Source organism: Gopherus flavomarginatus, chromosome 15, assembly GCF_025201925.1.
Source record: "Gopherus flavomarginatus isolate rGopFla2 chromosome 15, rGopFla2.mat.asm, whole genome shotgun sequence".
Lineage (NCBI taxonomy): Eukaryota > Metazoa > Chordata > Testudines > Testudinidae > Gopherus > Gopherus flavomarginatus.
Window position 1 is genome coordinate 9,805,694 of NC_066631.1, and position 17,416 is coordinate 9,823,109.

A 17,416-nucleotide genomic window follows, 5' to 3' on the forward strand; every position below is an offset into this window, starting at 1 on the left:
CATCTTGAACAGCTTATGTGTAGGAAACATGTACGGTGGTTTGAATCACTTCCACAATTGGAGATGTCAAAATATACCCTTTTTTGGCTGCACTAAATTAATTTGGAATAACTACACATGTGCCACAATCACTCATTTCTTTAAAAATTTATTTGATTTGTTTGTTATCAAATCTCTCTTTCCCTTGTTCAGATACTGAGGATGCCAGTGAAACTGACTTAGCAAAGCATGATGAAGAGGACTATGTAGAAATGAAAGAACAGTAAGTTATGTTTCCCTTCATTCTCAACCAAAAACATTTTCTGGTGTCCAAGAGGCTGGTCTACATTACAAAGTTATGTTGGCTTCAGTACATCACTTGGCTGTGAAAAATGTCATGACCTGTATGATGTGATTAAGCTGCCCTAAGCCGTGGTGTAGACTTTGCTATGTCAATGGAAGAATTCTTCTCTTGACCTAGCTATTGTCTCTTGGAGAGGTGGATTTACTGCCATGACGGAAAACCCCTTCTGTTGCTGTAGTCAGTATTAACACTACAACGGCGCAGCTGTACCCACTTTAACATTTCTAGTGTAGACATATCCTGAGATTTTTAACTCTAAAATAGAGACTGACATTCTGATTGCATAGTGGCTCGCCCAACAGGGATAGCTAACGATTTATTGGACTCAGGATTCTCTCTTGCCACACATACAAACTACTTAGCCTGTTCAAGAACCTGCACTTTGGCTACTCTTCTTCTGGACAAAAAGAGGTGGATATGACTTTCTTGGAGACATTCAACTTCGATCCATATTTTGTCCAGAAGGGCACACTTGGTACATTCTAAACAAAGAAGACACCCACTTCATGCTCTTGCATAGTACAATACCAACAATGCTAGCCCAGTAATCTAGACTTTTTGGACTCTGAGAGCCTAGTAAAACAGCTTTTCTTGATCTTTAAATGCATTTATAGCATTCAGTAGTCTCTCATTTATTGACAAAGATGTTTTATGCTTGGCAGGAAGGATGAACTTAAGTTAAAACCACAAATCTTTGAGGCAGGAGATCAGAGTTCTGTTTGTGGCTTTGCCACAAGTTTATTCTTAACTTCCATTGCATGGGTATTGGGGAAGACTTACTCTAAACCCAAGACTCATAAGGCATGGAAGTAGCCCTTTCTTACAGATGGGGAACTGAGGCACAAAGATTGAGACTTGCCAGAGGTTAAGATGTCAGAATGATTCTCTGGTGCTGTTCCTAATATCAGTGGATCAAAACATCTTGCAACAGTCATATCTGAGGTTCCTAGCATAACCTTTCTTGGTTTATTTTAGGATTAAATAGGCCATACCTTTTTTAAACTTTACAATACTTCCTCTTGTAAAAGGCTTTTCAGGAGCACCTCTTTACTTGGTGAGAGAGTGAAATGGATTTGTTCACCTAAGCAGATGGTGAAATAAAGTGTGGTTGATCTGTTTGTGATATTGCCCTCTCTTTGCAGGATGTATCAGGACAAACTGGCATCTCTTAAGAGGCAGTTACAACAATTGCAGGAAGGTAGGGTTTAAAATGAGTTTTGTTTTTTTTCTGACAATTTTCAGTTTCTAAAAAGTGTCTAAGTGGAAGTGAGAGAAGAGTAGCAATGTCCTGAAAGTGTTGTCCGTAGAAAATGGACGCACTATTTTGTTCTGTGTGCAGTAGGAGGGCTTGAAATGATGTTTACATTTTAGTGAGGTGGTCACTTTCTTCAATACTTTCACTTGTGAGATGGTTTTGCAGTTAAATGAGGTATAGGAAGTGTGAGGGCTTGTTTCACCTAATTGTGGTAGGGTTTTTAAATGAGATGTACCTCATAGCTCTCTAGAAAAATGTCCCTTGAGACAGCAACCACTAGGAAAAGTTGCTGTTAGAGCTCGTGGGTCTTCTCGTACATCTTCATTCTTCACTGTTATAGTCCATACTTCGTATTTATTTCCCTTTCTGTATGTAATGTGCCTTTGGCAGCTTCCTGCCTTTGGGAGACTGCATGATACCTCTCAAACACTTATGACTCTAGTTACAAAACAAATTCAACCGTCTCCTGCCATGCACACAAGTGGATGGTGCTGCTACACAAATATTCTGGCTGGTTTTTGGGAAGCAGGGTAGCAGTCTTCTATTTTAGGCTTTTTTTTCCTTCCATAAATGTATACTTTTCTCAAATGCTAAATTTACCTAGGAAGTATGAACTATCTGAGATCGAATATTGGAAAACAATATGACCCTATGGCAATCTGCAACTTATTTCAAATAGGTACTTTGCAAGAATATCAAAAAAGAATGAAAAAACTGGATCAGCAATACAAGGAACGGATACGGAATGCAGGTGAGCTGGATTTTTGTTTTAAAAAATAATGCATGCAAGGACCTTTTTGATTTTTGTAGATGCCTCACAGATTAGAATCACACCCAAGAAACATGACATGGATTCAATACTAGGAGAACAGGGTTGGCAGGAGTGAAAGATTCTCCAGTCTTTCACTCTTTTTGGTGATGCTAAATGGCTTCTTTGCTGAATATGCATAAGGCATAACAGAATCAATCATGCTTTTCTGCAGGTGTATTGGCAACTATAATATGTTGATCAGTAAACAGCAGACTTGACTAGGCACTTGTTTACCTACAGCTCAAGTAATAAGATCTCACTTAGATGTGATGTGCTGAGTCTTAATTTATTCACTCTAAGGTTTCACATGCCAGTAATACATTTTAATGTTTTTAGAAGTTCTTTCTATAATATATAACTAAACGATTGTATGTAAAGTAAATAAGGTTTTTAAAATGTTTAAGGAAACTTCATTTAAAATTAAATTAAAACACAGAACCAGCCAGACCAGTGGCCAGGACCCAGGCAGTATAAGTACCACTGAAAATCAGCTCACGTGCCTAAGGTTGCCTACCTCTGGTCTAATGTGACCTCATGTAAATTATAGCATTTAACTTCTTTTAATCTTCCAATACACCTTCTTTCAAACCTCCTGTTGTAGTGATTCCTCCCAACAAGAGGGGCATGCAGTGGGGGCTAGAAGCTTCCTGAAGAGCTCACTGCTTGTGCTTTGGAATTGGTTAGAGACTTTGCTCTAGGGCAGCATTGTCTCGCATGGCTAGGGGGTTCGGCACGCTGCTTGCTAATCACACCGCAGCTTACTGGCCCAGGATCAAAGGACCGAATTGGTCTCTAGGTATCTACTGTTTGACCATGAGGCCAGTAGCAGTGCTACTTTAATTGTGAAGCTGTTGCTAGGATGCTCAGTAATCTTTCTATGTAAAACGTAATGTATCAAAATATATGAATATAATTCAAAATTTCCCATAGCAGTTATGGGAAGCTGTCAGGGAAACAGGCTGCCATACAGTGCTTCTAGAGTGAGTAGTTCAGAAATTAAATTAGCTCTTGTTCACTCATTCCTATGTAGGTTTTTATCTTCCACTAAATTAGAGATGCTTTCTCAGAAGAATGTGTGGGAGTCAGCAATGAAAATATAAAACTGTTCTTCCACCCTTCAGCATTGAGGGATAAAACCTTGTAATGCTGTACAGATACCGAGACCATTTTGCACTGCAGTATGTTTATACTGTGGTTTCTGGTATCACTGTTAAAATCCAGTAACAAATCTCAGGTGAGCACTGACCATCATGTGTGTGATGCATAACCAGTGTTTCTAGGACTGTATTTGTCACCTCAAAGAGCTTGCCAGTGCAACTCGAATTGGACTGATCTCTTGCTCACTGCAGGAATCTGTCTTCAAGTGTTGAAGATAAATTTGATGTAGTTTAGAGTTGGACTACAGCAGTGTTTTTGTTTTTCATAATCTGTTAATGTCAGGCTAAACACAGTCTCTTGCAGTGTGTACCCTGGGTTGGCAGAGATCAATGAGATCTTTGCTGCAGTGGCAGAGTTCTTCTGTTGGGGCACAGATGGTATTAACTTTCACCCTTGTAATAAAACTCTTGCTGCCAACTACAGCAATATTGGGAAGAGGGGCAGTTGAAATTTTGTTCTTGCCCTGTCTGCCTTTTTATTTGGCTCTGTCTAATGTGTGTAAAATTCTCAATTCTTTGGACTAGCGTTTTTTGGTTATCTCTGTAAAAAACTTTTGTTCCATTTCTAAGCTTTCATTGTACCAGTGGCAAAGCCCTTAAGAAATTGAAAGACTGGCCTTCGTTGCCTCATTGTCATTTCTGGCCTTGGTGTACAAAAATTTTTTTAATCTTTATATGGCTTCCTGGTGCATATAAATTCTTACCTAAATAGATCACAGCTATAATTCTCTAATGCTATTAGTTTGTTCTTTGAAACAAGTTTAATGCATCTGTTCTGTTCAGAACTTACCTATTGTTCCTAGCCCTTGCTGCTTGCCAGGGGTTGAAGATCACAATTATTAAATATTTGATACAATGAAGTAAAGACTGATCAAGAGCCTTAGTTTTACTTTGGATTTGTCATCAGTGTTCACTGAAATCCTCATTTTGGGACATGAATCCTCCAGTAATCCTGCTCAATTTGAAGTTAGTGGGGAATTTTGCCACTGATTTCATTAGGAGCAGGATTGCTGCACTCATGGGCAATACTCTTCCCTGATCTCAGTGTATGAACTGAATTATGTAATTGAGACAGGATATAACTTGCTTTCAGTGGTGCATTATATGCTCCTAATATGCTGTGGGGCATGGGCCACCTCATGTCTGTTAACTCAAATTGATGAAAGGGCTTTTCTGCCAGAGAAGTGCTGCTGAAGCAATGACAGCCGGGCCTAGTGAAATCTGTTTAAACCATGGTTCTTTTGCAGAGCATTCATCTGGCAGTGTCAGCTGCATCTTTCAAGTTTTCATTTCATTTGGAAAGCTAAATCTAGTGCCAACTTTTTAAATAGCATCTTAAGCTAGAAAAATGCCCAACTGCGTTCTAAATGCCATTAAATATAGCAGCTTGGCCCAACAGAAATGGGACACTGCTCTACCACCTGTGGTTTAAATACACCTACAAAATGTCAGCCTACAGTATACTCTTACAGAAATTTTGGCACATGTATGCTGGAATCAACAATGTAGAACTGTAAAATGTGCATCAGAATGGGATAGATGTGTACAGTTTACGCCACCTTTTTTTGGCTGTAAAACTGAGTTACTTAGTAAGTCAAGTTGTTGTCATGTGTCTTGTAAGGATAATAAAGTGGTGCTAACTAGACCTGTATTTTTTGTCTTTCAGAACTTTTCCTCCAGTTGGAAGTAAGTGTTCTTAACTTCTAGAAATAAAATACCAGTCTATTTATTTTTTTTAAGCCTAGTATCATATCACATGGTAGATCTTGTTTGTTTTTTTTTCCAGGAAATCTATGTAGACTTTTTCTTTATTTAATATTGATTACCATAGCTGAGATATAGTATACACTGCTAGCAATACTGCTACTCAAGTAACTACTGAAGGTTGTTTAAAAAAAATAGTGACTAAAAATAACCATTTATGGGATTTTTTTTTAACATTGGCTGTGTATTGGGTAAATCACTTAACTGGTCTTCCTTCATTTAACCTACCTGCAAAATAGATAAATTATACTGACTGAATAATATTGAGGATTGCTCTGTTAAAGAACTTTGATATATTTGAATTAAGTATTACGAAGCATTACCAAAGATTGTTTGTTTGTTTTTAATATGAGTAGCACTACTATTGCCAGTGTAGTCATTTCTTTATTGTTCATTTTCTTAAGCATTTTTCAACTGGTCATATAAATGTTGATACATCTCTTAATGTAAGATGACTATGGCTGCTCTGTTCCAAAATTAATCAGTTCTTGTTATCATTAGTTCTCCTTTCCACCTGTCGTGTTCTTCCTTGTCATTAGGCTTCTCTTCCTTAATCCTCTTTCTTTTTGGCTTGCATTAGACAGAGCAGGTGGAGAGAAATTATATCAAAGAGAAGAAGGCAGCAGTGAAGGAGTTCGAAGATAAGAAAATTGAGTTGAAGGAAAATCTGATTGCTGAATTAGAAGAGAAGAAGAAGATGATAGAGAATGAAAAACTAACCATGGAGCTAACAGGAGGTAAAAAGATAGGCATCTGTCTCTTCTCTCCAAAAATGAGACCTAAGCACTGGGGGTCGGGGACCCCTCAGGGGGTCATGAGGTTATTACATGGGAGAGTTGTGAGCTGTCAGGCTCCACCCCAAATGCCACTTTGCCTCCAGCATTTATAATGGTATTAAACTAAAACCACTTTTTTATATATTTATAAGGGGATCACAGTCAGTGGCTTGTTATGTGAAAAGGTCACCAGTACACAAATTTGAGAACCACTGCTAAGCACTTTTCAGAATGCTCAAACTGATGAATCAATATAGTTAAATTTGATGGCTTTTATAGAATTTTGTAGAATTATTTGATTAAATGTTTCAGGATTTCTCTAGAATTGCATTGACTTTGTTCTTGATTAGCAGAACAAGTTGCAAAATTCGTGTGGTGGTAAACACCACTATTGCTACACTACCATTCCACGGTTTGGATACCTTGTAACCTGATCTGAAGGGAGCATTCTGTTGTTTTAGGCAGAGTCTAGGGATGATTTAACTGAAAATTAAAAAAAAATCTGGACACTTATAGGAGAAAATTAAGTGTTTTGTAGCATTTGGTCTACTAGAATGGCCAAAACTATTATGATACAAGAGTGATCAGAGCCCTTATGGTTCTGCATCTCTTCTGTGTCAATTTCTGTATCTAGAGTAAATGTGGGGGGGAGGGGTGGTTTTGGGGCAGTGCAGCACTTCTGTAGCTGCCTTGTCAGAATTCTTTCTTGACTATGGAATTTAAGTGATCACCCTCTCTAAAAGGAGCATGTCAATCTTCAGTTTTATTTCTATGTTGGAACTGGAGCCAGAGACTGGGACTGAGTTTGAGACATATGGAGAAAAGGAGTGACTGTTTTTCCACATGCAGTCAGTAGTGTGGTGTAATGCTCAAAAAGAGTAACAATTTTTTTTACCTGTAAACTAAACTCCAATTTGATAAGTCTTTTTGCCCAGAATGTGCCGCAACATCCATTTATCCCCTCCTGAGGCTCCTCCCTCTTTAGTGTAAAGGGCAGATGAGAAATTTTGTTGCAAATTATTTGATTTGACAGACCTTCTGCTTATGAGGTGTATGAGCAGACTGCAGTTTCCTTATTAGAAATATTTCTATTACCAAAGCACTCAGCTGCCTCAAGCAGGACCCATGTGACTCAGCCAGTAACAAAACTTCAGCAGTAATATCAGCAGCCAGCCAGCTTGTACAGGAAAAAAGGCAAATTTTGTTGAAAGGGTCAGCGCCTAGAGAAGAAACTTTAATAGGTACTTTTAAATGATCAAGTTTAACCAGAAATAAATGAATACAGAGTTATAGATGGAAAGAAATTGACGCCCTAGGGCTTCAACATATAGAAAGGGGGAAAACTGCCTGGTTGTTTTTGTAGGATTTCTTTGGAACCATGGAATGGTGGACATTAATTCACATTTTGTCTGAAGAGTGTGTCCCCATGGTTGGCGTTTCGACTAACAACAGCACAGCTTTAAGCTTTACGTCTTAAAGTGGGTTTTTTGCATGTTTAAAATGTGTTTGATCTGGAATAATGGCTCCTTGTCTGTAAGCCTAGTAAAGACCTCGCGTGTCCCTGTAGATTCTCTCATCATTTGCCTGTAGTATGGTGACAATTGGAGCTAATGCATTATAACTGTTTTTGTTACTGAACGCTTCTAGCAAACACACACCAGATGTTTGTGTTTTTTTTTTTGTTCTGTTTTGTGTTTTTTCATTAGGCCGCTGGGAAATGTCATCCCACAACCTCCCATTCCATCTACGGGGAAGGGACTACTTCAGTACCTGAAGTCTGGCAGTTAAACTGTTGAGATGTGCCACATTGTTGCTCTAACGAGTCATGCCAGGATTCAAACTGGGTTCTGAGTTCTTTAATAACAGATGCTAAAGAGGCAGACAATAAATGTTGAAAAATGCCATGTGAAGCCAGTGAAATAGATAAGGGGAATTTCATTTGTGTTCAGACTCTGGAAAATGGGAATTAAGTGGACAGATTTTTTTTCCTGAAACAAATTGGTATCCTTGATGCAGAAAGCATTGCCAAGGTAATAACTGACACAAATGAAAGTAGGTAGAAGGATAATTAGCCTAGTTCACAGATGGTGCTATGATATTGTAACAGTGGTCTGCTCTTGCTTTTCTAATAAAGAACTCCCTCGCCTTATGGAGAGTCTAAGACAATCCTAGACTGTCAGGTTGGAAGGGACCTCAGGAGGTCCTCTAGTCCAACCCCCTGCTCAAAGCAGGACCAATACCCAGACAGACTTTTGCCCTAGATCCCTAAATGACTCCCTCAAGGATTGAACTCACAACCCTGGGTTTAGCAGGCCAATGCTCAAACTACTGAGCTATCCCTCCCCACAATATTGTGTTACCAGGTGTCATTTACAGACTTCCCTTCATAGTTTCTGCACAAGTTTGCAGACTTACAATTTTATTATTGTTGAAGTCTGTATAGATAGATCTGAGTGCTGATGGCTTTGTGTAACCTGCCCAATCTAACATTGGCCATAAGAGCACTTTGTGTCTCATAGTATATTACGTATTAACCAAAAATCTGGATAAAGATCCAAAGTAAGAGAAACCTTTAGACCATAATGCATTTTAAAATTGTTTACTGAAAGATTACACTGTGCTGCTTTATACTGTGTAGAAATTCTTTAATTTCTGTGCAGCATCTGCTTTGTGTGCTAAGGGTTCCCTTTGTTTCCTATTTGAGTTAGCTTGATAAATGGTGTAGCTGTAGTATACAGGGAATGACTGTTACAGCTAAGAAGTCTAGAAAGGATATTGAGCAAGAAAAGAAGCTTCCCCCTAGCTAGGTCATCTGGTAAAAGGACCCATGCACATGAGTTACCATTTAAATGGACGATTTAATTGTTTTCCTGCTATAATGTCCAGCCACATCGTATTGTAGAGCAGAAAACTCCCATAGCCAAACATAAATTGAGGAAGACGACTGTATATATTCTGGCAGGCCGAGATGGCTTGTTTACCTCAAGCATCTGCAGGCACGGAGGTAAACCTAAGTAAGCAAAGTGTCCCGGTGTGCCAGCTGCTTACCCTGACAGGGAAATTTTGGGGGAGGGAGAGAAGCTGGGGGTCAGGGGAGTAACCCCTGTGACCCCACCCCTAGCCTGGGACCCCCACACTCTCCCCTTCCCACCCTATCTGGGGAGGGCCAGGGAAGGATGTCTCTGGCCTGGCTGTGGCCTGCTCCAGTACACCAGAGAGCACTGAATGCAGAGTAGTCTGCTTTTTGTGTGCGCTGCGCAGTGTATCTTTTTGATGGTGAGATCTCACTCAGTACAAAATACTTGTGTAAATATTTAATTTTTGTCATTTGGATGGGTTGGAGATGATAAAGATCCTCACTTCCACCTTGATATGCTGAAGGCTTTTCTGTTCTTGCTGCTTTGCTGACTGCAGCCTTTGTTACGAATTTGGAATTGAGTACCGTTTTCCAGCCAACTGACTGAGTTACCATTTAGAAACAGTCAACATCAGCCATTAATTGGCCAAACAAATTGCTCTTAAAACCCTTCAGAAGGAGGCAGGTGTAGGGTCTGTCATCAGCAATATAGTGTTTCTCAGGAAGGAAGCTTATTTCTCCAGTACATTCTACTTTGTTCTGACCTGGGACATCTTTATAAAGTGGCTCCTTTGTGTCCTTTGTGGGGTCATCTGGATTCAACAGATCAACTAAGAATAGCTGTGGATTCTTAGCCAAATCTCAGCTCAAGTAGTTACTCAGGTACCTAAAATTCTCCTTGTGGTTTCAGTTGGATGTTCCTTCCCCCCCCCCCCCCACCCCCCCAATTTTTTGTGCTAAAATGGTTCTGTTCCATTGCTCTGTGCTGTTAAACTGCTGCTATTACTCACTCAAGAAGTGTCTGTGGTAGATGAAGCAAACTTTGTGTATAGTCTGTGATCCTCTAGGATTAAATGTGTTCTGTGAATTTAAGACCAATTCAGTAGAAATTTGGCTTAGTCAATATTGTTGAGGCACTAAAAAGCTACATTATAGCAGCCTCTCATGTACTACTTCTCTTTTCACCTCCAATATACCTTAGTGATAATAATTGTTGTTGGCAAAGTGACTTGTCTGTAATTTGAGGCTGATGGCTTGCAAACTTTTTATGTTTTTAAAAACTACCAGGCTTTGTTAATGCAAAAATATTCATAAACCAAACCCTTTAAAATTCCAGTTAAATCTGGATAAACAGATTCTTGATATTATCTCCAAAACGTATATGTGTGCTAAGTCTTTAAAGTAGCGCATTTCTGTAATTATCTATCTGTAAAACCCTGAAAATATGGTTGTATCATGTGGAGGTGGCATAGTTATACCATAACATCGATAATGCTGTGTTTAACTAAGTAATCCAGAATTTGTGTGTGTGGTTTTTTGTGTTTTGTTTTTTTTTTTAATTCACTGCCACTAGTTTCAGCATTTGCCAGTGCTGGTAACTAATGTTGAAAAATCATGTTCTCTGTGAAGGAAGAAAGATGATTCTTCTTGTGCCTTGTAGCAAATTTTGCTACCTTTCTCATCTCCCTGTCATTCTTCAAAATCTTCTGTGGTCTTATCAGTTGTCCAACTTCATTATTCTGCAGATTCCATGGAAGTGAAACCTATCATGACAAGGAAATTGAGAAGGAGGCCGAATGACCCTGTTCCGATCCCGGATAAGAGGAGAAAACCTGCCCCTGATATCCTTTTTACACTATCAGTCAAGTGCCATTTTATGAGTCATACCCTCTGTGCAATAATCTAGACACAGTACGTCAGTGCAGCACACAGGAAAGAAAAGTATAAAGGCTTAAGGCCCTGATTTAATCTGTCAGTCTAAGACATTCGGCAACGCAATCTGTCACGTTTAACTAGTGTTGGAGTAAGTAAGCTCTGTATTTTGAGTTCACTTAACAGAAGATTATAACAGAAACCAGTTCTTAGGCCCAGTTTTTGAGCGTGGTGGCTTGACTACTTTGGATTTTGTCAATAAAGATTGAGTTGTGAATTTCTGAAGTGGATTTGTTTTCAAAAATATCCATCACATGCCCTTAGAGTAGGTCTACAGTTGGGGTGAGGTTCCCATCTCTCACGCACATATTTGCTGCCTGTCCTACTGTGGATACGCTACTATCTTGTATGGGAGCTGGGAATCACACCCTCAGCTCATAGTGTAGACATAGCCTTAAAGTAATGAATTCCATGGAGCCTAGACAGGATGTGGATTAAGATGGGAGGAAGGGGCTTTAACTCAAATTATTGATAAAATAGTTGAGAGGAAATTCATCTGTTCTTCCCCTTCATCTGGTGTCAGAACTGCCATTCCACATCTCTGCACATCTAAGGAGCTGTGTAGTGAAAACAAGGAATGCAAGACTAGCCATTATAACTAAAATTGGAGAAAATCTTTCATGCCTTCGTACAGCATAAAGGAGGGGGAAAATACATGATCTTTATTCCCTTCAGAGGTCAGATTTAATGGGCTGGTACCATAGCCTATGTAAATGTTTGCATGGTTCCCCTGCAGCCATGACTACTTACTTTCCAGTTAAATAAAAGGTACAAAAGAAAGCCAGGCACATCTATTTTTCAGAAGGCAAATAAAAAGAGACTCAAGCTTATTCTTTAAACTTTAAAAAAAAAAAAAAAAGCCCATATTATGACTTTTGGGAGTGACTCATGATTTCTGCATGCTTGTACTAGACCCTGAACTTGTAGTTCTAATTGAATATAACTGCAGGGGTCTCCTGCCTTGTTTGAACTACTCTTGCTAGATGGTTTTGTTTTGTTTTGGTTTTTTGTTTTTTGTAGTATCCCTTATTTGCCATCATTCAGGGAAATCTGCCACAGACTTAATATTTATCCCTGCTGCTGTGGAAATCACTCTCTCCTCCATAAAACTGTGACTGCCAGCTTGGGTTCCATGTCTTGCCTAAGTTAAGCACTGCCTGCCTTCTTCACTGGGGAAGGGTTAATGCTAGTTGTATGCAGAAAGGTCAAAGTCTGCCTTTTGAGTGGGTCCTGGATGCTGCTGCACTAAAGCAGGAGTGCAGCAAGCATTCCATCAAAATCCACAGCCTGGAAATGAAGCCTCCTGTTCTTAAGTTGTTGTAAAATAGCTTTTTTGTTTGTTTTTTTTGTTCCTTTTTGAAGGGACAATTCAGTTTAAAAAACACTTCTGTCTGAGCGTTCTTACTTAAGTGTTAGAAGTAACATTCAAGATCATAGCTGGAAAAACCAAGGAAAATTTTCCTGTTCACTTTTTTGTTTACACAGACTGTACAAAAAACAACTCACCTAAATACAATCAATTTTATTTCTCTCATCAGTTAGTTCCCCTGTTTTTTGTGGTGGTTTTAAAAAAAAAAAAAAAAAAGAGGGGGGTGGTTGGAATCCACATAGAGGGGAGCAATACATTAGAAAAGAAAGAGGAAAATGTGATTCTAAACCCAGAAAAACTGGCACTGGAAACTTGGAGTGCATGTAATGCTCTAAAATGCTTCTAATTGTATTTAATAATTGACTAGTTTGATGGTACTCCTTTTTATCTTCCTCTCAGTTTTACTTTGTTTTGACCCAAGATGCATTGGAGATTCATATTTTTCAGGCCTCTGCTCACACCCAGTGCGTGGGCTGCAGTGTTACCATTGTCCCCTCATTCTGCTGATGAACTGAACGCAGCTCTTCACGAAATGTGAATCGACACTTGGGATCTTCTTGCAGCTCAAGTATTAGCTGGTATTCTCATACAGTGCAGGTTGGAAAAGATTGTGAAAATGTTACTGGTTATGCCTTCACAGCATAAAAATCAAGTTTCTTTCTTTTTTAAGCAGTTTTTATTTGATGAATTTTGGTTAAAGTATGTATGCAGTGTTGTAGGCCTGTCAGTCCAGGATACTGGAGAGACAAAGTCAGTACGTAAGTTGTGTGGTTGGTGTTTTGTTTTTTTTTACTGGACCAACGTCTATTGGTGTGAGAGGCAAACTTTCGAGCTTACACGAGGTCTTCAAGTCTGGGAAACTTGCACCCAGAGACAGTTCCCAGACATGAAGAAGAGCTCTGTGTAAGCTCAAAAGCTTGTCTCTCTCCAACCAAAGTTGGTCCATTTAAAAGAGAGCGCCTCGCCCGCCCTGTGTCTAATGTTCTAGAACAGTCTTTTTGCAACAGAACTGTCAGTTGGCTACAGTCTGCGTGAAGCCCTGAAGATGGCTATGTAACAAATAGATTTTGTTTCTTTGGTAGGACTCTCTTTGAATATTGTAGCTTAGGTGACTTTCTTGTAAAGTTCTGAGTTTGTCCTGGTCATGAGAGGGAGACCATTGGCATGTTTGGTTTCTAACTTTGCTTGTCAAAAGTGTCTTGGTTACATGTACCTTTAATTCTGAATACCTCAGTTAAATTATCTGCTGACAGATGAACAGATAATGGAGGATCTGAGGACACTGAATAAGGTAAGTAATAGCTTGTTCTAGAGAAACTTAACCAATGCTGAGAACTATCTCCATATCTGGCTAATCAGTTGCTCCTCTTAATAATGCTGGGAATTTGTCACTTACATAGGTATCCCATCCAAAGTAGGCTTTCTAGTCTGTACTCCACTGCCTAACATACCCAGGCCTATCAAGATGGTAGTTCCTCCCCCTGCCCCATCCCATTCCAACAGGTTAGAATTAACTTTAATGAAATGGTATATATATTTGATGTACTATTTGCATGAAACACAGTATATCTGATTCTAATAAAATGGAGGAATCAGAAGTGTTTTTCCTTCATCTGGATTTACAGACACTGATACAAACTCTTGTCAGATCTCAAATCTTAAAACAGAGGTCATGTGTTTCCGTCTTTCTCTGTAATGCATCTCAGCTTTGTTTCGTGTCATAGGATGCTGGCTGGGTGAGGTGGGAAGGTTGTATATAAAAGGTTTTGTCTGTTTCCAGACCTATGATCTGTTTTGCCAGAGCTCCATCAGGGTCCCCATATGGGCTTGTTAAAACTATGCAAGATGATGGAGTGAGTTTTCACTTCTCTCATCAATGAGGCCTATTTTAGAACAGTTTACGCCAAGCCTGATCAAAACACTCTGACTGAGGGGAGGGTGTGAGATGGAGTTTGTTTGTTTTGGTGAATTACTTGAAGTTAGAGGAGAACTTCATTTTCCAGATTTTTGTCTGATGATACTGATCATGATTTGATGTTCTGGATTCTAGTTATAACTAATAACTTTACTTACAATTTTACATTCCAATTCTTTTTGAATCTTGCTTTTTCCTTTAGCACAATTCCTTTTTCAGACTAATGCTTTTATGATACCACAAGTTGCATTTCAAATGTTTAAAATGGCTTTATTCCTCTCTTTTTTTTTTTCTGGTAGCTTAAATCACCGAAGAGACCAGGTAAGTGCACGATATTAACATTGGGTACAAATCATGTTCTCTCAAGCATACATGAATCTTGTTGGAGCCTGTAGCAGTCTTTAAATTGGAACTTCTTTTAGTCTCTGTGGTTAGTCATCCAGTGAGAATTACTGGCAGTTCTAGTGCTTCAAAAGTGCCATTTTACCTTTTTTATAAAACGAACAGTATAAATAGTGAAATATGATGGTGCAGGTGTCTGTTTAAATGTAGGATTCAAGAATCAACCAAAATGCTTTTGTAAGAGGTTTTTCATCTTCACTATGTGGTGTATTGAGATGGCGCGCCCAGTTTTCTCAGGTGGGTGGGACCAGTTGTGCTACACAACTCACCAGAGGGGTCTGGATATTTCTCTGGTGTTTGTAGTTGGCTTTACTTCAGTTTTTTTGGGCTTAGTTACATAACAAGAGTCACTTAGAAGCTAATTCAAGGGCCAGTCTGTCTGTCTGTCTGCTTGTAACACTATCACTTTTCAAATTCTTTGAGAGAAGCCTGGCAAGCCATTTTGGGTGAAAAGAGACAAGCACAGAGGTGAAATGACTTGCCCAAACAGAAGGCATTTATGTCAAAGCAGAAGTAAATTAGAGTTCCTCTGTTCATACCACACCTCCTTTAGTCAGTGAAATTGCATTAACACCTCTGAAGAGAAGACTTACACCTATCGTCAGTTTTTTCCTGTTGCATGTATATATGCTGATGTGAACATGCTAGTCTATATATACAACTTATTTCTGTTCCAGCATCTCCTTCATCTCCAGAACACCTACCAGCCACACTTGCAGAGTCTCCGGCACAGCGGTTTGAGGCTCGGATTGAAGATGGCAAACTCTACTATGATAAAAGATGGTAGGTTTAGAGGGAATATGTGGGGGCAGCTGCTGCTGTTAGTCTGAGCTCTGTAGAGACAAAACAATGCAAAGAGAACTTCCTTTGGAGAAAACATTTTAGAGGCAAAATGTGTTTCTGAGCAGGAGCTAGCCACTTACTACATGTGGTGCTCTGAGTGAATTAGAAGTGGCTATAGTTCTTTACTGCAGGAATGTTAACAGAACTCTGAGAAATAGTTTGCTTCCCTCTCTGACTTTAGTGGAAGGGAATTTATAGCTATGTAAGCTGGTGTCATTGGGGGCCCTATTTTGTGCTAGAACACCAAGGAAGTGTATTTATTAAAAGTAATGTTAGTAAAGGTAGTCACGATTATGTGCAGACAATTGCAAATCCATTAAGCTATTACCCAAATGTACTGGTGCTGATGCAGCAGCTCTTTACGATATTGGAAGTTCTTAATTCAGCTTTATGGTTCATTAGAACGTTATGCCACAAGGTGGCAGAAGGTAGTAAAATATTATGAACCAGCAGAGTAGAATGAAAAATGTTTCTAATAACTAAAACCAAATAACCTTTAAAGATCAAACCCCCCCACAAGAACCCACTTCAGAAATGATGATCAGATTTATCTCTGTAATTTTTATGGGTATATAACTACTGAAACCTCATGATACATCAGGGAAGATGTTCATTTTGTACAGAGAACTTCCCTTTTTAAGCTTAATCCTATGAAATATGCAAGAGTGAGCAATCAAGGACGCAGTCTAGTCCTTTAAAAATAGCAAGCAATTTACATGACTTATAATGTATTACTTTGACTGAGCTGTGTGTTAGCTCAGAAAACCAAGGGAAGTTGCTGTAACCTTCTCACTGAATGGGTGGCATGTGAAATGAGTTCTACTCAACATGAGCACCTAGAAGGTAGGTCATTTTCTCATCAGATTTATGACCTGTTCTTCTTTAGCTATTAAGTAGAAGGCTATAACTAAAAGTTCGTAACCTAGCACAGCAGCAATTTCGCTGAGTTTTAGAGCAGTTTTCCTGGTACAACCCTCTGGTTGTCAAATTTCACTAAAGGTTTGGGGTGTGTGTGTAATGAAAGTTTAGCAATAGAAAGGAGCTTGAACGTGTGTGGCTTAAACTAGGATTCAACAAACTGAGTCTTTTCACAAGTGTATTGCTTTTTTGTTTAAAACTACTATTCTTCCCTGCTTTTTCTGAAACCAGGATAAACTATAGTGATTAAACTCCCCTCTCTAGAATTTCAAGCACACAGACACATCTGTAAAAGGCTTATGTCCTCCTCCCTCTTAGAGACAACAGGCTGCTCTTGCATCTTAGTCAAGCGAAATTCCCATCAAATTCAAACTAAGGAATACATAGTTGGACCCCAGGTGAGCTTCTCAAAAGTATGAAAGGACTCTCTAAATCATATGTGGTTAGGACATATGGCATTGTAGCATAAATATTTTTCTCACCGCATTCCATTGTCATGGGGTTTCCTTGTTTCATTGTCAAGGATTGTAGTCATTGCCTTTTCCTGGGTCCTGTACTGCTGTTTTACATTTTTGCTAGAATAATTCCACTCACATTTTGATTGATAGTAATAATGCCTCTGCAAAGTAGCTGATATTTTAAAATAACAAAGTAGCTCATGGTAGGAGGGTAACTTTTTTGAAATGTATATTAAACCTGAAGCTGCTAGCATGCACTAAAAATAATAAACTCTGACAGCTCAGGAGTGACTATTTTTTTTTTTTTATTCCTTCTGACAGGAGGCATAAAGGACAATTTTCTCAAAATAGTTAATGTTTAAGGCTAGAAATGTAGCTACAAAAACCTCAGGGAGTCCATTTGGTGAACTTCTTCTTTCACAAAATGGAGACTTAATAATGGGAAACCCAGCTGGATATGGAATTAGTCTATTTTTTTTTCCTCAGCCGTTTTGCCCCAATGCCTAAAACACTTGCCTGCAGCAAAACCACTTTTCTTCTCTAATTTTAACTTTAGATGTGCACAGTATAATTGAGAATTTCATAGCAGGGAATGGGAGAGGCTTCCATTATTGGC

At 39.0% G+C, this 17,416-nt stretch overlaps 1 protein-coding gene across 1 annotated transcript in view; it reads left to right on the forward strand.

Annotated features, from left to right (window-relative positions):
- SUDS3 (SDS3 homolog, SIN3A corepressor complex component) overlaps positions 1-17,416 on the forward strand; it is a 28,581-nt gene that overhangs the window by 2,921 nt on the left and 8,244 nt on the right. Inside the window, exons 2-10 of the mRNA XM_050924162.1 lie at positions 193-262; positions 1,486-1,541; positions 2,278-2,349; positions 5,233-5,252; positions 5,911-6,067; positions 10,709-10,804; positions 13,494-13,555; positions 14,479-14,500; positions 15,259-15,364. Of these exons, the coding sequence (XP_050780119.1) occupies positions 193-262; positions 1,486-1,541; positions 2,278-2,349; positions 5,233-5,252; positions 5,911-6,067; positions 10,709-10,804; positions 13,494-13,555; positions 14,479-14,500; positions 15,259-15,364 (661 nt within the window). The remainder of the gene's footprint in view (positions 1-192; positions 263-1,485; positions 1,542-2,277; positions 2,350-5,232; positions 5,253-5,910; positions 6,068-10,708; positions 10,805-13,493; positions 13,556-14,478; positions 14,501-15,258; positions 15,365-17,416) is intronic.